At 36.8% G+C, this 19085-nt stretch overlaps 4 protein-coding genes across 4 annotated transcripts; 2 read left to right on the forward strand and 2 right to left on the reverse strand.

The window, feature by feature from the left end:
* The first annotated feature begins 199 nt into the window (after positions 1 to 199).
* On the forward strand, positions 200 to 1734 carry LOC9315490 (putative B3 domain-containing protein At2g27410). Its single transcript, XM_021029452.1, has one exon. The coding sequence runs from the start codon at positions 575 to 577 to the stop codon at positions 1514 to 1516; it is 942 nt and encodes a 313-aa protein (XP_020885111.1). The 5' UTR covers positions 200 to 574; the 3' UTR covers positions 1517 to 1734.
* Positions 1735 to 8778: 7044 nt separating this feature from the next.
* On the forward strand, positions 8779 to 11867 carry LOC9315491. The gene is made up of 4 exons (XM_021030142.1): positions 8779 to 8952; positions 9319 to 10570; positions 10722 to 10838; positions 10930 to 11867. Exons 2-4 carry the CDS (start codon positions 9344 to 9346, stop codon positions 11701 to 11703), a joined length of 2118 nt encoding a protein of 705 aa, XP_020885801.1. The 5' UTR covers positions 8779 to 8952; positions 9319 to 9343; the 3' UTR covers positions 11704 to 11867.
* A 94-nt stretch (positions 11868 to 11961) lies between these two features.
* On the reverse strand, positions 11962 to 15117 carry LOC9315492 (protein disulfide-isomerase 2-3). The gene is made up of 9 exons (XM_021030143.1): positions 14881 to 15117; positions 14535 to 14693; positions 14281 to 14394; positions 13873 to 14042; positions 13667 to 13766; positions 13240 to 13416; positions 12994 to 13139; positions 12457 to 12603; positions 11962 to 12378 (listed from the first exon to the last, which is right to left on the reverse strand). The coding sequence occupies exons 1-9, from the start codon at positions 15007 to 15009 to the stop codon at positions 12198 to 12200; spliced, it is 1323 nt and encodes a 440-aa protein (XP_020885802.1). The 5' UTR covers positions 15010 to 15117; the 3' UTR covers positions 11962 to 12197.
* A 283-nt stretch (positions 15118 to 15400) lies between these two features.
* On the reverse strand, positions 15401 to 18722 carry LOC9317320 (zinc finger CCCH domain-containing protein 26). The gene is made up of 8 exons (XM_002881207.2): positions 18556 to 18722; positions 18145 to 18276; positions 17499 to 17659; positions 17358 to 17414; positions 16986 to 17102; positions 16611 to 16901; positions 16203 to 16439; positions 15401 to 16077 (listed from the first exon to the last, which is right to left on the reverse strand). The coding sequence occupies exons 2-8, from the start codon at positions 18209 to 18211 to the stop codon at positions 15625 to 15627; spliced, it is 1383 nt and encodes a 460-aa protein (XP_002881253.1). The 5' UTR covers positions 18212 to 18276; positions 18556 to 18722; the 3' UTR covers positions 15401 to 15624.
* Between the last annotated feature and the right edge of the window lie 363 nt (positions 18723 to 19085).

Consider the following 19085-nt stretch of genomic DNA (forward strand, 5'->3'; position numbering starts at 1 on the left):
AAATTCTCCAAAACCGGTAAATCGTAACACATGAATTACATTATAATACTTTCTTTTCTATGAAATTATTTATATACAATTATTTCAATGAAATTAATATTTTGATATATTTTAGTCAAAATAGTGTAAATAAAAATATAGTGTGTTTAGATGGTAATATATAATACAAAATTATTTCATAAACTACTAACAATAGGAAAATATTTTAGTCTAATAAATCAACAAGATAATATTAAGAAAATTAGTAAGACAATGGTAATTTTAGTCTGGCCACATGATTTAAATTTTAACATAACACATAACGGTCATAATTACGGGCCAGAAATTTCATTAGAAGATCTTATTAGATTTAGTGATTTGTGAAGAACTTGAGATGACGTCATATATTTCTATTTAAGAACACCACACATCTCTCTCTCTCTCTCTCTCTACCTTCTCTCTTAGGTACACTTTACGCTCATTCTCTCTCTCCTCTCGCTCTCTTTTCTTTCTTCTTCCCCAGCTTTAGGTTTCTTGCGTACAACGGTACAAATTCTTTTTAAAATTTCTCCTGTCTTTCAGAGAATCGAAGAAAATGGGTAACTATGATGATCCTAGGGTTTCAGAGTCGAACTTCGAGATGTTGTTACATGTCGCTGCCATGGTTTACGATCAAGAGTATGGTACTCACGAGGACGAGAAATCAAAGACCATTGACGAAGAAACAGAGATAGAAGCAAGAATCTTTGGAGATAAAGTACCGAGAAAGAACAGAACCCACCGATCATCTCCTTCTTTTCGCAAGACGCGTGCGATCGAACAACAGAGATCATCGGAACTACAAAACCCTAATACCGAATCGGAACCTTCTTCTTCATCTTGCGTTACCCAGTTCAAGAAACGTCTTCACATGAACACCATGGAAGAGAGAAGTCTCAAGAAACCCAAAATCGATGGTCCTTTAGAGGTGGAACCAATTCAAACGACACCACCGGATTGGCTTTTGAACGTGATGAGGAGAGAAGAGAACGGCTACAATCCAAAACTGATCTCAACGAGGAAACTGTTTAAGACTGACCTCGCCAGTCTTCAAGCACGTCTCTCAGTACCTTTTAGGCAAGTGAAAAATCCAGACTTTTTGACAGAGGAAGAAACAAGAATCATAAATGAACAAGCTTTGAAGATTCGTAAAGAAGGTGTGAGTGTTGATTTGGTGGATCCTTTGTTGAAGAAGCATGTTCTTGATCTGAGGAAATGGAAGATGACTGGAAACTGGTATTATGTCTTTGTTGATGGTTGGAAAAATGTGCTTGCTGCTAATAGCTTTAAAGTCGACGACTTTTTTCCTCTTTGGTCTTTCCGATCGGGAAAAGGTAAACTCTGTTTTGCTCTTGTCCCTCCTACGGCGAGCCACGAGGGCGCCTCTACTTCCGGCGAATGTAGCCACGGAAACCCTCTTCTTGACGACGATTCTGGCCACTGCGCTGGTGAATGTAGCAACGGATGCTCTTCTTTCCGAGATTCTCCGCCTCTCTGACCATGCTCTGTTTATCGCCAGAGGATCACACGTACAATACAAAAAAAGGATCTTCATTTCTGTCAATTCTTGGTTTCTTTTGGCCTAAAGGTGCAGTTTTTCTTAGGAAATGTAATTTGATTTTGGTGCAAGATTTAGGGTTTTTAGTCTTCGACACTTATTGGAATTGTCGTCAGATATTATAAACAGAGTAATGAAAGAAATTTTTGTTTTTTGCTCTTCTGTTTGCTAAGAATTTTCGTTTGTTCTGTAGTTCATCATACTCAATTTGGGTATTTTTGGTTTCTAAACTAAATGTCTAAATCCAGTTGCTTTGGTATAATTATCTTGAACGGTTTGGTGAAGATTTATTATGTAGTTTAAGTTTTCTCGGTTTGTTCTTTCCGTGGTGCTATGAAGACAAAACCACATGAAAAAGTTTAATGCTACGAATTGTGAAATCACTATACACTACAGACTCTCTGTTATGTGTCTATCAAAAATCCAAAATCAAGACATGTTCCTATATATCTCTTGAGAAAAGGGAAACACATTTCAACTGTTGAGATCCAAAAGTAGCAAAATCCATTCATCCTTACAACCAACAGCATCATGGAGAAAAGAAACATCATCCATTTCTTGACTCATTTTATTTCATGGCAGAAGACTTTATTGCTTACTTACTAGTATTTGTTACCTTTTCTATCCAACATTATGCTGATGTCCAATGATCACCTAGTGCTATGTTGTGTTTTAAGATTATACTTTAATTTTGGGTGCGGATGTTATGCAGATCAAAGATATGGCCTCGAAATTCTCAGGTACTCATAAACAAAGCAAGCCAATTACAAGCTGAGTGGTTTGAAGAGGACGAGCCTGGTGTCTACATTACCATCAGACAGTTACCACATGGAACCAGAGAACCGGGGTTTCCAGCATTTTATATCCTAATTTATTTGGCGGTTAACCGTAAACCTTTCGAACCGGGTGTTTGCAGTCGGGAATGGTTTGGGGAAGTGCATGCCAAGACATGGTGGGAGCAGAACAGAGACAGAATACAAACCCAATACCTCTAAGAGGACAAAAAAAGAGACCAATATTTAATCTTCTTTAACACAACAAAGGTATACACAAAAATCAGAATTTTGTTCATCTTCTTAAATTTGGAAGAAAATCAGAATGTGATACGAACAAAAAATGAAAATTTGATTTTTTAGAGATTTGTGGTTAGCTAGTTCTCGGCGTTTTGATAGCTATATATGTAATTTTCCTGACGATGAGATGAGCTTTATTATGCCTTCATTTCCTGGTTCATTTTTTGAATGCTTCAAGTGGATAAAGATTACTATCAATTTGTTTGTTAGTAGCATATATAGTAGTATCAAGCGAACTTAGCTGTCACATATATATTCTACTAAAATCATCAAATGGAGAGGAAAAAGAAGAAAAATACCCTATAAGAGAAAAGAACTTTGTTTTTGACAAAAAAAATATCAAAAGATTTCAACCATAACAAACACACAAACTAGTTGCAAAACCATCTTGAATCATCGTCTAGTTCCACTTCTACTTTAAGCCTTTAGCCAACTCTGCTCATAATTTTCCTAAACCAAATGGGAGATCCAAATGTAATGGATGCAGGAAAAGGAACTAGCTAGAAATTGAAGGAACTTGTGTGGTGTGTGATGCAAGGTACGTCATCAGCCTATTGATGAAACGAAGCAAAACACGCGCGATTTCATGTCAGGTCTAGCTTGATCAAACCAATTTATGGATTTGAAAGAAGCAAATAAATACCTTATCAAGAATGTTTTGCTTGAAACCAATGATCGGAGTTCAAAAGATTTAACTGGAAATATTGAAAACAAGCAACTCAAATAATCTTCTAATGTAATCATAAACTCTTTGATTTTCCCATCGATTATGAGCCTGAATTGTTAGAGCAAAACATCTGCTAGGTGGCTTAATTCAAAAAAAAAAAAAAAAAAAATTATCTACTGGAGAAGAGTCATACTAAGAAGGAATTACTATGAACATAAAGCTAGCTCAAGCATAAATCTAACACAACAAATTCTCCTGTTCCATATAACCACTATTGGAATCAGACATGCAAATAAAAAAAATGAGAGCTTACGATGATGACACTCTGTGTTCGCCGCCTATATATGGCCGCCGCTTCTAACAACAGAAAATGTGGAGAAAATACCAACCATGCTATTGAATTCGCTTTTTTTTTTCTTTTTTTTTTTCTTCTTAGAAGTCCAATTAATTATGCTTATTATTGGAAAAGACGAATCCTCCATGATCTTGAGTTTGAATATTTCAAGCTTAAACAAACAAAAGAAACAGTAGAAGAAAATATGCTTGTCCAAAGAGTGTAAATTCTCTTAAAAAAAACACACCAAAGCAGAAGATAAAAGCAGAGCCACAACGATTGCTTATTCTTTGAATTATCTCCAGTGGACTGATGATAAATGCTTTCTCAGCTTTATTTCAGCTTTAAAATATTTTTAATAATATATTGTTTTGTGGTACAATTTGCAAATATAGAAATAAGGTCAAAAAAGAAGGAAAAAGACAGAAATTTCCTTTTATTACCTACATAAACAAAAGAAAAAAAAAATGGAAACTTAATTTGCTTTGCAAGAAAAGGGGAAAAGACACAAACATAACTATAAGCCTATAAATAGAGAGGTTTATCGATGCAAACCAAACAGAAGACAGTTTGTTCTTTGTCTTGGCTAACTATAATCAATCACTAGCTAGCGTTCGGATATCTCTCTCTCGATCTCGATGGCGCTCAGACATTCGATGAATATAGACTCTTATGAATCAAAATCATACGCCTGTCTCGACAATTTCAAAGATACAGTATCGGTAGTACTAAGGATCCGTGGAATCAAACGCGTTTTTATGCGGAGTGCTAGTGGTCGTTAAACCCTAATTCAACAAACAACCATCGGCGGGAAGGAAGTTGTAGAAGTGAGAACCGAGATCCCACCTATGATTTTGATTGGTGTAGAATTGTGCGCTATCCTGTTGACCTATATGTTGATCGATAATGGAATCCACGCATGTATCCGGGACTGCGTTTTTGTTAACATCGCCAAAGAAGCGATTAAGCTGCATCGAGAAAAAAAAGGAGGAAGATCAGGTTTCTTAATTGTAACTCAAGTTGGAGTTATAGAAGAAACTTGGTTTAGTGATGTGATAGATCATGATGACATATCCGAAGATCATCCTGATCGATCGGTTACAAACAGAACAAGACTCATGCACAATCTGTCTAGAAGCGTTGGGTGAAAGCAGCACCACGAAATTGTTGTGTTCCCACAGTTTTCATAGGGACTGTATTTTTCAGTGGCTAGGCCACAAGCTTTCATGTCCTGTTTGTCGTTACAACGTTATCTAGCCATCTGCCTATCCAAGAAACAGCTCATTAATCCTTTAGATATCATCTTGTCTCTTTTTCGATAACCAATGTATTTTCATATATGCATTTATTTTTGATATTTAAACAAAATAACATTTATATCAATTTCAACGAGCTTATTCTTTCTTTCTATCTTTTGGTTTTCAGGTTTATTGCAGATATATAGGAGCCCTAATTGGTTTGATGCTTTATTCTTTCTTTGTTCTTAATTTATTTCCTTTTTCTCCATTAATGTTGCCAGGCTTTCTGTTCCTTGGACAACAAGCTACAGTCATAGGCTACTCTCTCGATTTTTATACAAAGGCTGCTACATACTATACGAAAATTAAACGGTCAAACAGGTATATATACGAAGAGCCCATCGACCTGGTAATCTCCTCCATTCATGTTAATTTTACGAGAAATATCAACCAAATTAAATGTTGATCGTTTGTAGAAATTCAAAGTCACCAGATCTTGACCTCTATATATGTGTGTAAGACGTCCCAATTCATCGTCTATATGTTCGCCGAGATTTGTCTCTTTTTATGGTTTTCTTCTGATTTCTAGGGTTTTGGTTTTTGGTGTTGGTGTTTGTTTAGGAGACTTTAGCTATGATGAGATCGGCGCAAGTGACGACATTACTCGAGTGTATGAACTACGTTGGATCCTCAGAGAACCTTCCACCTCGTGGCTAGTTTCTACTATGCATCCATTTATCATCTGAAAACATCGTCTCTGTATTTCTCTCCATTGCTTATGAGTTTTGACCTAGATATGAGCGACGATGATCATAGCTCGATAACTTGTTGAACAAGTCAGGAACAACGAGTTCTTATGATGACCTCGAAAGAGACCGTGAATGCTCTTTGTATCAGCAGGGTTTGTGAGTGTAGCAAGAATGTTGGAAGAGTTTCTGTTCGAGGCTGCTGCAAGCGACGCGTTTTTTAGAGCATGATTATTGGTAGTATCTTAGAAATACCTCTTAGCAATATTTAAGTAATATATTTGTAAAAGTGATAGTTAAGAGATAGTTTTTTTGTGTTAAGATTTTTGTATGATTAATAGTAGGCTCTTAACATGTGGTTCTTAGAAAATTAAAAAAAATTTATATAAAAATAAAATTTATAATTATAGACAACTTAATAATTGTTGCAAATTGAAAAAATTAAAACATACATGAGATACAATTTATAACATAAATAACATAAAGCACAAATGTTTTAAACTTAATTTATGGAATATTTTGTCCACTCGACCAAATCGGCGTCTAAATAGATTAGGAGGGAAAGTTGGATTTTCTGTGAAATAGTCGTTCCATAACTGGATGTGTCCTTCTTTTGTTTGTTTTTTTAACCAATCACAATGTGACACCTTGCAACATCTTAAGTTAAGAAAAACATATTAACTAAGATACAAATCTTAGCTTTAAGATGTTGGTTTGATTATTTTTAATCAACTTTAATCCTAAGATTTGTCTAAGATATTCAACATTTCAACCGATATTCATGCACTTAGAGGTAAAAACGTTTATAGGCACTTCGCAGCGTTTATAATATGTTTGTTCATTGCGCAAAGAAGAAGATAAAAACTCAATTAGCATTGAATCGTAAAAAGTTATATTATACAAATACTGAGTGCAAAGTCTCTTAAAAAAAACCACCAAAATCCAAAAGCAGAAGACAAAAGGAGAGCCACAAAGATTGCTTCGTTAAATCTCGAGTGGACTGATGATAAATACTTTCTCAGCTTTATTTAAGCTTTAAATATAATATATTGTTTTGTGGCACAATTTGCAAATATAGGAAAAAGGTAAAAAAAAAAGAAGGAAAAAGACTAGTTCACTGCATAAGCAGAAGAAAAAAACTGGAAAAAACCAACTTAATTTGCATTGCAAGAAAACAGAAAAAGACAGAAACATAATGAAGCTTATAAATAGATAGGTTTATCGATGATGGATCGATCACTAAACAAAACAGAACACAGTTTGTTCGTTGTCTTGGCTAACTATAATAAATCACTAGAAAATTTATATTTTAAACAAAGTTTTGTGGATTTTTATACTTTTAGTTGATTATGTTTTGTTATATGAAAACTATTTTGATATTAACTAAGATATATATAGATTTGATATGATATATATAATTTTGAAATAATTTTTTTAAGCCTTTAGCCAACTCTGCTCATAATTTTCCTAAACCAAATGGGAGATCAAAATGTAATGGATGCAGGAAAAGGAACTAGAAATTGAAGGAACTTGTGTGGTGTGTTATGCAAGGTACTGTACTGTGGCAACTGCGCATCAACCTATTGATGAAACAAAACGATCTTAACTGGGAAAACATTGGATATACAGTGACTCTTTTATGTTTTCACAGAGCATTGAAGTGGATGATTTTACTTAACTACATATACCATCATTTGGCTTTTGTTATTAGACTGAAAAATAAATCTTCAAATTTGTGGAGATTGTGGTTTTTAAAACTTCATACCGGAGAACATTTTGGTTTTTGGTTTGGTTTGCTTGGTTAGGGTACATGCCGAATTCACAAGAAAACTTATTTGGTCCGGTTGCATTTAATCCGAAACTAAAGTAAATAAATAAATTGGTAAAGTTTTTTTTATTAAAAATATACTCTACATAGTTAATCTTTTCATGATATAATTGGGGATCGGTTCTATTTTTGGTCCTTTTTTTCGTTTGACTTAAGTATTTTTTTTCTTTAAAATTTCGGATTCAATTGCATCTGGACAAAATTGCACAAAAAAGTTTCGGATTCAATAAGTACTGCAAGTGTTTTACTGCTAGAAAATGCTGCGTAGAGAGCTGTGATGTCAAGATTGTCAGAACAAGATAGGTCATGAAGACTTAATCCTGAAAGCTCGTCAGAAGATTGAAACTCGTAGCCCACTTGCTTTCGCGGTACATCAGATTAATTATAAGCTATTAGGTGACGACGAGAACACCAAGGCAGCAGCGAGGCGAAACAAATGATGCAACTGCATGAAATCATGTAGCTCGAAGAAATATTGTGAATGCTTCTCGCGTAAGTTTCATTCACACTTTTAAATTTTGAATTAATGTCATTCAGTCTTAACTAACCATTTGGATGCTTTATAATGAATTTTATTAGATGGCGTTGGATACACCTCGAGCTGTAAATGCATATAAATTGTAAGAACCGCCACTGAAACAATGCTCTTGGAACGAAGTGAATGATTTTACTGGGTGAAACGAAACGAAACTTCAAAATTATGTTTCACATTGAATTTTAGGATTACCAATGTAGTGGCTGATGATTTATGTGGATTTTATTTTATTAAGGTTGATTGAAAAAGGCTAATGGGAGTCTTGTTGAACATGATTTTGCTTGTTATCGAAGATTGATCTACATACTTTCCCAGAATAAGTACCTAGTAGATTCTTATTTAGATTAGGAGCAAAAAAAAAAATGTGATGGGGCAACTATATAGATTATATTAAATCAAAAGAAGAATAAAGGAAGTTATGATTATGTTCTATTCATGGAGGAGACGAGATGCACTATATATATTAAAAAAAAAAAAGAAGAAGATGTATTTTATGTTTCAAATTATATCAGATGTTCTAGCTTTATTCATGCTCTTTATAAAAGATGATACTATCAAGTGAGAATTCCTCTTCCTCAATCAGCACATTGTTATAAAAGATGATACTTTCAAGTGAGAATTCCTCTTCATCACTGGCGAAATGAAAACAACAGTTTCGACTTTCGAACACTTAATATTTGGGCCTTGTTGGGCTTGATAAAGCCCAAACTTGTTTATTTAGATTCTGCGCCATCTTCGTCTCTTACGCTTTGGTGGATCAACTCTGCTTCTTTCTTTCTTTCTTTGGTAACAAAACAAGCACCGATCGATTCAATTGAATGAGGCTTCCTTTATTATTTATTCCTCTTCTATATCTCTTCTTTCTCTAAACTCTTTGGTCAATTTCTTCTCGATTGTGGTAAGATCCGCGGATTTGGAGAGATCATCGTCGACAATTTGCTCTTTCTTCGATTTGGTAAGAGTTCTTCGAGCACACTCTAGATTCGATTTAAACCTATTTCTTTTGATTCTGCCCGGATCTCTTCTGTGTTTTGAGGTCTATAAATGTCAATTACACTTTTTCAACATTCTAAATTTTCTTGATTAGTGCAAGACCACAAGTGATGGAAAGACAGGGACTTTAGCTTATGTTTTCTCTCATCTCTTAATCACTATCTTCTTGTTTCAGACCGAGACATTATAATCTACTTGTTAGGAGATAAGAATGATGACTAATGTCTAGATGAGAATCTCTCTGATGCCAAATGTCACAGAATAACCATTGGCTAATGCTTTCTTTTACCATATGATTCTCTGATCTCTTTTTCATTTTATTTTGCAGCGACTACGCATTGAAATCCTTGAAAATGGAGCTGCAAGATGTAAAGAATGATGAGAGTGAGAAAGCTCCTGAGGCTTCGGTGGTTGAGAATGATGAAGTTGCCGGGAATAATGAGGAAGTGGTGGTTGAAGCTGAGGAAAAGGATGTGAATGAGGTTGTAGAAACCTTTGATGGAGAAAAAGGTAAGGCAGATGAAGAGTTTGTAGAAACTTTGGTGGATACCAATCAGGATTTGGCAGCCTTAAAAGCACCGGTGGTGGAAAATGATGCAGAAAATGTGACTGTTGAAGAACCCTCTCTTCTTGCTTCTGTTGAAGCAACTTCTTCTGGAATGACAAAGCCACAGGGTTTACCAGCGAAAACAAAAATTATTAAAAAGGTAAAGAAGATAGTAAAGAGGAAAATTAAGAGAGGCACCGCTGGTCAGGTGGCTGGTGAACAAAGTGAAGAGCCTTCTCTTGGCGAAAGCGAAAAGGAAGTAAAGAAGGCTATAGAGTCTGTTGCAGATTCCCCTCAATGTTCTTCTGGAAAAGACAAAGACTCAGAACCCTATCCTGGAGGAAATGATATGGAATTTCAGAAAGAATTAGAAGAATTAGCAGTAGCTCCTCAACCTGCAGATGATGTTAAAGTTGTTGGAGGCGAACCTTCTGGTAAGGAAACACTAAAAGAGGTAAAGGGAAGAGCTAAGAGGCAAAGGGGGAAAAAATTTAAAGGGACTCTTGCTCAGGGGATGGATAAAGAGAGTGCAACTGATAAGAGAGACGTCGGAGCTTCTCCAGGAGGAAACTTGATCGAAGCTAAGAAAGCTATTGACGGTTCTGTAGAAACCAAAACTGGCTTGGCTGAAGACAAGAAACGCAAAAGGAAGAGACAGAGAAAACAGGTTATAGATTCAAACAAGAAACCTAGGAAAGATGTAGTAGCTGCTGCTGATGCAACAGAACAAAGAATGGAAGAGAGGAAAGAGCAGCCTGTTGACCCTGAGAAAAGAGAAATGGATGGGCCTGGGAAAGTAAAGATTGGTGGACTGATCTTTATGTGCAATACAAAAACTAGACCTGATTGTTTTCGGTTCAGTGTAATGGGTGTACAAGAGAAAAGGAAGGATTTTGTCATGGGTATCAAGCCTGGGCTTAAGCTTTTTCTTTATGACTATGATCTCAAACTCCTCTATGGAATTTTTGAAGCATCCTCTGCGGGTGGGATGAAACTTGAGCGCAATGCTTTTGGTGGATCCTTTCCTGCTCAGGTAACATTGTGTTTGTTAGCCATTTCATTGACACCTGTTTTCAAATATGAAAACTTCATATATACAACTAGTCTCGAAAATGATACGAGTTTTTTTTCGTCGGAATTTATTTTAACTTATGAATCAACTTGATGATATTCTTTGGATTCAGGTACGCTTTAAGATTTTTAGTGATTGCATCCCATTGGCTGAGAGCCAATTCAAGAAAGCAATCAAGGAGAACTACAATAATAAAAACAAGTTCAAAACAGAGTTGACTCATAAGCAGGTAAACTTCATATTTTCATCATTTTCTCTAATTTATATATTAACACGACTTCATCACTCTGTTCTTCTCTTCTATTGTGGTGTTCTTAAAGGTATTTAAGCTTAAAAAGCTTTTTCGGCCAGCTACAATCCCTGCACAAGTTTCCCACACCCAGCAAATCCCTGTGCCTCGTCGTGCTGACAGCAAAAGATCTGATAGAGACCGGTATGCCCCTGGTAGCAGTAGGGGTCACCCGACCCGCACACATGAAAGAAGACGTGCTTCACCTCCTCCACGCAGAGAAGAACAACCGCATGATTTATATCTTAGTGAAAGAGAGTATCGAACATATGGCTTGAGAGGAGGGGAAACAACCCAGCATTACCAAATTGCACCTCCAGAATCTTCTTCTTCTTACCACATTGTCAACCGAGACCGTGTTCGTTTGGATTCTTACCGTTCATCTATGGACCATGACCGGCTATTGAGACAAGCAGAGATTGAGAGGCATGACCGTAGGGAAGTTCGTCATCCTCATTTGTCTGAAAGAGACTACCACACGTATGATCATCTTAGGTCTAGACGGGAAATCTTGGGTCGAAACTCACCCGACCCACCAGCTTCAGCAGTTGCTCTGGACTCCTACAGGAGATATCCGTATTACATTTATGAGCACCATGCTCTTGAAAGACCACCAAGGACATACATGGCTGCTCCAGGAAGAGAAGATGATGACCTGTATTCCCGGTATGTTACACCGGATTCATTGGCTGAGTACTACCGATCATCACAAAGATACCCAAGCGTAACTGAACCTGAGCTTCCGCCTTCGTTGGTAACATCCCGGTATGCGTATTCACGGTCTTTGCCTTATTCTCACCGCTGAAATCAGATTGTGTAATTCTCCTCTCCCTTTGAATTTATCTGATGTTTCATGTGATGTTGGATATGGATACTAAAGATTTGCAGCAAAAGGGTACGCTTTTGATTTGGTTATTACCTGATCGTTGTACCAATTGGTTTCGGCAAATAATACCTCTTTTCTCTAAATAGATAGTGCTAAAACCAAGAGTATAGATACTTCATAGTGTTGAGTTGATATAAAAAGAAAGTCCGATATAGGACTATAATCCTCAAATCGACATGCACGTTGTGGATTGCTTCAAGGAAAACTTGAAACTCCACTGAAAATTATTTCGAGCAATGAACTCTAATATCACTCCAGTTAAGATTCTGTGTTATCTGTCTATCGTAATACAAAATCCAGACATGTTCCTATCTCTTGAAATGCTCTTGCTTTTCTTTTGGAAAACATAAAAGGGTGAAATACATTCAAGGATCCCAAAAGTAGTAAAATCCATCATCACCAACTTGGATTCTTCACAACTCATCCTTAGTACCAACAGCATCATCACCTCCCATGAGTTCATCAAGTGAGAATTCATCTTCCTCAATCAGCTCTCCATCTTTACCATCCCATGCCTTTGTCTTCACGATCTCTGGTGTTCCATTCATTGGCACATTTCCTTTCCCACCGGTCCCAGCATCTTTGACAAATTCTCTGATGAAATAAAACAAACAATGATTACCTGTCGAAAACCACCTGAACCATTGTGATCTCTAGTTAAACCAAACTTACAAGAGGTGTTGAAGCTCAAAGGCGCTTTTAAGAGGAGCATATACTCCTTTCTTCACATTCATGGCTACCATTGCTGGATAACCGTATCCCCCCACATTAACTCGCTTCTCCAAATCCGGTTGAGTTACCGCCGCCACCCACATAAAACTGCAGACAATATTAAATTTTACATAAAATTCTCATTCTGCCTTGAGAGATGATAATATCACGAGATGTGCAGGAAAAATAACGAGGCTTTTCCAGAAGTTCTCAAAGCAAGTCTTAACACTTCTATAAGAACCCTAAACCTCTCTTTGTTGACTGTAACAATCTAATATCCTAACACTTCTGTAAGATTGTGTATTGATTCTTTATTGAGACTTCCAGATTAGGTAATATAGTTCTACAGAATTCCACACTTCGTTGATTTTAGGTTCCTAAGAACACTAAAATACTTGAAACTTCTTCTCCCCCTACTGCGACGACTCTGAAACCGTTAATACTAAATGAGAACAAGACAATGCTGCAGCACAGAGGTTATAATCTTTTTTAGTATACCTGTAAGGATGCTTCTTAAACTTCTCTGCAACTGATAATAACATCTCGAGGTACTTGTTCCTTCCTTCAGCTTTGGAGTCAAGAATGTCAGGTAAGAAAGAGATAAAGCAAATAGCAGCAGAACCACACTTCTTTTCCATGACATCCTATACAATCACAATGAAACAAGTGTCGATGTCTTGGATTCGAGCTTAGTAGTATTTAAGAAATAATGTTAAGAGACGAAACAAAGGATGTGAACAATACCGGCCCAGTTAGTTCGGTTACTTCAACAGGGCCAGCACTGGATTCCACAAGTTCAGACGCAAAAGATTCTATCGCTGACGCAGACCTGGCACCCTCATAAGGATATGGACTGCTTTTGTCTGGACCAAATACCAAAATCGTAGGGAATCCTTGCACTTTGAATCTGCTCATTATCGACTGCAATATATAAGATTCTTTGTCAGAACTTATCACAAACAAAATGAAAACAACAGTTTTTGATAAAAAAAAAAAGTAAAGACATTGGGGCAGCTGATCAGGATTCATGCTCCAAAGGCAAATGGGTAAAGACTACAAATATGGTAAATTTTCTAAGAAAACAGTACATATAATGATGAGACGGGAAAGAGTTCATAGAAATTATCTCTGATAACCAAATTAATAAAATATAAACATTTCTAGTGATTACCTGCTCGACATCGCAATTGACATGACCTAGTTTCACCTTTCCCTGCAAATTTTTTGCAGCCTTTTTCCACTCCGGGGCAAGCTTTTTGCAGTGTCCACACCTTTAAGTAGAAGGGAAAAAAAACAGAAGATATTTTACACCTTCAGATGAACCGAAGAAGTTCAAAGGCATGAACAGTTCATTTGGGCCAAATAAGGACAACTTACCAAGGTGCAAAAAACTCAACGATCCAAAGTTCATTGCTTTCGATGACCAACTCATCAAAATTTCCAGCGTTCAGTTCCACAGATGCACTAGGTTCAGATTTCTTTTCCTTAGATCCTCCTCCAGTTGGTTTACTTTTGCCTTCCAAACGGTCACTCAAAAGACCCTTGATCTGCCAAGCAAACAGATAGCAATAAGCTTATCTTAATGCAGGTACACAAGTTTGTTTGATGGAGAATGTTATATGTGCAGTGCAAATTAAGATGGCCACTTGTGGTTCTTCAATTCATATTTTACTAAACAATCTATATTTTATTGGTGGACAATCAGTACGATTCCACACAGGATGAGAAATATCTTGACAGTAAAAAAGAGTATAATGAAGAATCAAGTAGGAGAAGGTGACAAACCTGCTTGTAAGCAAAATTAGCAATGGATTTGGCATCTCGTTCTCCTTGGTAATCAATTGGAGCCTTTCCAGGAACAAAGACCTTAATAGTTGGGAAACCTTTGATACCATAATCCTGAACAAGAGAGTTCATTATCAGTATCAGAAACCTGAGCCAGAGCTTTATGCATTACAGTGAGTAAAAATTTTATTTCTTGTACGAATCACGAGTAACGGTTACATGGAAAAATAGAAGCTTTAGATGACATGACAAACCTGAGCGGCAGACTGGTGAGCATCTGCGTCAATTGCTGCCACAGTAGCAACTCCTTTGAGAATATTAGCCACTTTCTCCCATGTAGGTGTTAGAGCTTTGCAATGACCACACCATGGTGCAAAGAACTCTACCAAAACAACTCCATTTGAATTAAGAACCTGCAACAACAAACAAGTTAACAACAACACTAACACAGTTTCACATCAATTCTCATTTTCGGTTTACCCCAAACAATGAAATAGCAACTAAACCGGATCTCTACAGATAAACCAATAGAGATTCTCAGAAACAATCGTGTGAAGAAGGATTGATATACCAAAAGATGAAATCGATGCAGAGCCATACCTTGGACTTGAAGTTAGAAGCAGTGAGCTGAACCACAGGTGACGAAGATCCATAAAGAGCACTGCTGAGATCGAAGAATCCAAAGCAAAGAGTAAGAAGCGTGAGCAACGTTAATGGTGATTTATACATTTTCTTCTTCCCCTTTCTCTCTTCTTTTCACTTTCTTCTATAAAATTGTATCCTGCGATCCTGCGAAGCAGCGGATTTAAGAACACAAGCTCCGTGGAATTACGTAGTCTGACCAATTATATCCTGACACATCAGCATCAGATCTCGTTTCGTTTTCTTTGTTACCCTTTTCTAGGCAAAGTCTCTGTCCTAAAGAGAGGGATTCTATTTGTGTTGGGTTCCCAATTTCCATGTCTAAAGCCAAAAAAGTTACAGAGAGGGATGCTAATTTGTATTTTGCAAATCCAAAAATTACTTGGCTTTAACCTTTTCTAGTTGCTGCATCAAAGAAATAGAATATACACTCTGATAAAAAAAAATCATGGAACTTGATATGTTGAGAATCTGAAAATTGCTAAAGGATGTCAAGTTTTATTAACCCATTCAAAACACTGTTCTTTTCCTATTTTGTTTCAGCCATTGCTGTCTCCGAAACCAAAGAAAAAAAAACCAAAAAGATAGAACACTTCCAAGCCCTCTTTCCAAAAAATTAACAAAAAGGGCAGAGAGATCATTTTGAGACCGTTAGATACCCTGAGAGGGAAAGACTCAGCCAGATTGTCATTCATTCTGAGATCATGTAGATTTATCAGATGAATCCTGCACTTTTGAGCTGTCCTGTTGTATAGTATTATCGTCTTGTTTCTCATTCTCTGAACTTGGATTCTCAGAATCAGGTTTAACATTGGGTAGGGAGGTTGAATCAGAGCAGCTTGGTGGCAATGAGTCCTGCACTTCTGATTTTTCTGGCTGTGCAGGACTATCGTCTTGTTTCTCAGTCTCCAAGCTTTGAGTCTCTGCAGCACCGGGTTTACCATTGGATAGGGTACTCGAATCAGGGGGGCTTGGTGGCGATGAGATCCTCAGATTAGTTGAAACAGGTGGAGCATAAGGATTAGGAGTAGGCAGAGAAGACATGGCCAAGCCCGTAGTGTTGTAAGGGTTTAGTGGCATTGAGTGATCAAATTTGCAGCTTGCTCCAAACTTGCAGAATCCGTAGGCCTTGAAGTTACCACATGCTGGTTGTCCCTGAACACAGCAAAAGCATAGAAATTAGTGTCACCAAACCTCTGTTGACGTTAACAAAATCAACAGAACGAGTTGCGGATATGTCAAGTTGGCATAAAAAAAACAAAGTAGGACAAGAGACTTACTGGTCTTGCGGGAAGAACAATAGGGTTCAAGAGATTTGGTGGTGATTGTAACAACCTTTCTTTCGGATGACTGTATTTGCAATCATCTCCATATTTACATGTTCCAGTGTTCATAAAAAACCTACATTCAGCTCTTTCAGAAAAACTGTGATAATGTGATGTCATGGCCACAGGCACCGATGCACTAGAACTGGAGTCAGGTTGAGCTTTCACACTGTAAATGGGGTTAGATGCAGCCTGCACCACAGTAAAAAAAAGAAAAGAAGAGAGAGAATTTTCAGACTAAGACATTCTTTTGCAAAATGGGTATGTGGTAAAGGAAAGTGAATCTCTGTCTATTTGTCGTAACTTCACAGAGAGAGATAAAGGTTTCTACTTGAGCACTGAGCAAAGATATATAAGACTTACCATGTAAGTTGCCCAGCCTTGAGGAGGCAAAAGGCCTTGGGAAGGTGCAACCATGAAGGGCATATAGGCCTGAGACTGAGGAACTTGAGGACGTGCCATAGCTCCATATGTTGCAGGAGGCAAAGACACCATTGTCATTCCACTGGCATAAGGAAAACCAACAGACGGAAAGCTGGACAATGCATATGCAGAGTGGCCATTAGAAGGCTGAGGATGAGGATGATGGAATTTGCAGGCAACCCCGAATCGACACAATCCTGTCTGCATGTAATACGGGCATGACTTCTCACCCTGGAGAGAGAAAAAACATAAAAAGTTTTCTATCAAGTATGAAACTGTAATAATAAGCAGGCTATCTGCACGGTGTAATCTTACCTGTCGCATAGGAAAACCGAGAACATTGAACAGTACGGGTCCAGCACCATTCCTGTCCTTTGGGTGGTGATATTTACATGTTGGGCCATACTTACAGGCTCCTGTTTTCAGAAAATACTGCAAAGAAAATACATACAGAAGAGGAACGTGTTCGTTAAACATCTTCAGAGAAAAGGTAAAACAATACGGGTGCATCAACTATCCAGACTATTAACACTTTCCAAATAAGGAAAGACTCAAGACAAGATATGTTTTGCAGCATAAATGTGGATTAAGCATCACTCTTGCACCCAGACCAGAAAGGCTACTAAAAATTTTCAGACCAATGCAAGACCACAAAGTGAGATGATAAGTATAAAGTAAGCAGTGCACCTCACAGTCAGGCTGTCCAATCCTCTCAGGCAGTTGGTCTTTGTAATAAATAACACCCTACAAAATGTTACAAACTGTATAAGCTAGAGTAACAGAAAAAGGGCAAGAAGAAGAGTCAGCCGTATAAACTAAGTTTCTCACCTGTGGAAGATGAGTAAGAGGGTGATTGTACCGACAGGTGTTTCCATAGCCACACTGCCCAGTTCTCAGAAAGAACTGGCAATCTCGCTCACCGGGACGATCAGGATATGGACTAGATTGCTCCATATTATCTTCATTAACTTTCATCCTCCTAAAGGTATCTAAAAAATCATAACACAAAGAACACGAGACATGAAGATTATATATCTAAATCACAAGATAAAACGAAACTCAAATCATAGGAATCAACTTTCCAAAGGCAATAACACAATGTAGAACTTTAAATCCGACAAAGAGCAATCAGAATCTAACACTTTTACCAATTTTGATCAGAGAACAATTATCACACGATGAAAAAAACATGATCTATAACTTCCATAAATGTTGAGAATCATTCAGAAACAATGATCCGACAAGACGAATCCAACAAGCTAACTCCAAAAAAAGACAAATTCGTATTCACCTCTAAATTTTCGGACTTTTTAAGACTTGAATGATCAAAACTCTCATAAAAAGAAACGAAATCACATTAAGACTTGAATGATCAGAAACAAGAATTACATGATCATCAAACAATCAAACACATTACGGTTATAAAAAAAAAACGTTTCTTTGGATCTTCAATGAAAAAAAAAAAAGTAACTACCTTGAATTTTCTCGGGAGATCGAATCGACCCAGTAGAGTTCTGAACCTGCTGCTGAGTTTCTGACATGACTCGTTATGAAACAGACACAAGTCACAGAGACAAAATCAAAACTCTTGTTCGTCTCTTATCTTCTGAGAACAGAAATCGTTTTAGAGTTGTGTGTAAGTAGAGACGATGATCACAATGATCAAACAAACGAAAAGGAAATAAATAAAAAAGGAAATTAAGATTTTTCCTTTTCTCCGATGAAAGATTAACGAAGAACAAATGTGAAAAAAACTAAAAAGAAACGATCTTGTTAAATTTAACTTTTTTTTTTTTTCTCCCAAAGATAGATGATTTATCGTTTGAACAAATCCAATAGAAAAAAAAATCTCTGCCCAAATATTCCAATAGGAATGAAATTTTACCTTATTCTCTGCTTGGCGATTTCCTTTCTTTTTCCCCAGAATCTGAGATTTTCGTGGGAAAATTTTCGGATCTTCCTTTTTGGTTTTTTGCCTTTTTTTTTTTTTCTCTCCAAATGTAATGAGGAGTTTCTTCAATGTGAAAACAAGAAAAAAATAAAATTGGATTTAAATAATAATAAATTAAAAAATAACAGTGCTGAGTAATGAGTCTTTGCCCCCTCGTGTACGGATTAATAAATTCTGCCGGTCCATCTGAAATGACGATATTACCCCTATATGTTCCTTCGACTCGTTTGCGCGTGATTTAATTTTCAATGTGGTGGTTCGATCTCAGCCGTCGGATACGAACCTTGTGGGACCCGCTCTATTCTTCTTCTTCTTCTTCTTCTTCTTTTGGTTACCTTCTTTAATAAAAAATTTCAATTAATTATCTTCTCTATAAGATTTTAAGTTAATTATGCTGCCTAAAAAAAGTTATAACATAATATTTTAGTTAATCTTAACATAGATTTGATACTGAACTTTCCAAT

This window comes from Arabidopsis lyrata (genome assembly GCF_000004255.2).
Source record: "Arabidopsis lyrata subsp. lyrata unplaced genomic scaffold ARALYscaffold_4, whole genome shotgun sequence".
NCBI classification, from domain to species: Eukaryota; Viridiplantae; Streptophyta; class Magnoliopsida; order Brassicales; family Brassicaceae; genus Arabidopsis; species Arabidopsis lyrata.

What these genes read in the sequence shown, in the direction of transcription:
- LOC9315490 (XM_021029452.1), top strand. Translation starts at nt 575, where the DNA reads ATGGGTAACTATGATGATCCTAGGGTTTCAGAGTCGAACTTCGAGATG.
- LOC9315491 (XM_021030142.1), top strand. Translation starts at nt 9,344, where the DNA reads ATGGAGCTGCAAGATGTAAAGAATGATGAGAGTGAGAAAGCTCCTGAG. An exon ending in GTGGATCCTTTCCTGCTCAG is followed by an intron (nt 10,571 to 10,721) that starts GTAACATTGTGT and finishes CTTTGGATTCAG; the next exon opens with GTACGCTTTAAGATTTTTAG. An exon ending in CAGAGTTGACTCATAAGCAG is followed by an intron (nt 10,839 to 10,929) that starts GTAAACTTCATA and finishes GTGTTCTTAAAG; the next exon opens with GTATTTAAGCTTAAAAAGCT.
- LOC9315492 (XM_021030143.1), bottom strand. Translation starts at nt 15,009, where the DNA reads ATGTATAAATCACCATTAACGTTGCTCACGCTTCTTACTCTTTGCTTT. An exon ending in TAACCGAACTAACTGGGCCG is followed by an intron (nt 13,140 to 13,239) that starts GTATTGTTCACA and finishes GTGATTGTATAG; the next exon opens with GATGTCATGGAAAAGAAGTG. An exon ending in TTTAAGAAGCATCCTTACAG is followed by an intron (nt 12,604 to 12,993) that starts GTATACTAAAAA and finishes TATTGTCTGCAG; the next exon opens with TTTTATGTGGGTGGCGGCGG.
- LOC9317320 (XM_002881207.2), bottom strand. Translation starts at nt 18,211, where the DNA reads ATGTCAGAAACTCAGCAGCAGGTTCAGAACTCTACTGGGTCGATTCGA. An exon ending in CTCTTACTCATCTTCCACAG is followed by an intron (nt 17,415 to 17,498) that starts GTGAGAAACTTA and finishes AACATTTTGTAG; the next exon opens with GGTGTTATTTATTACAAAGA. An exon ending in TTGGACAGCCTGACTGTGAG is followed by an intron (nt 17,103 to 17,357) that starts GTGCACTGCTTA and finishes TTTTCTTTGCAG; the next exon opens with TATTTTCTGAAAACAGGAGC.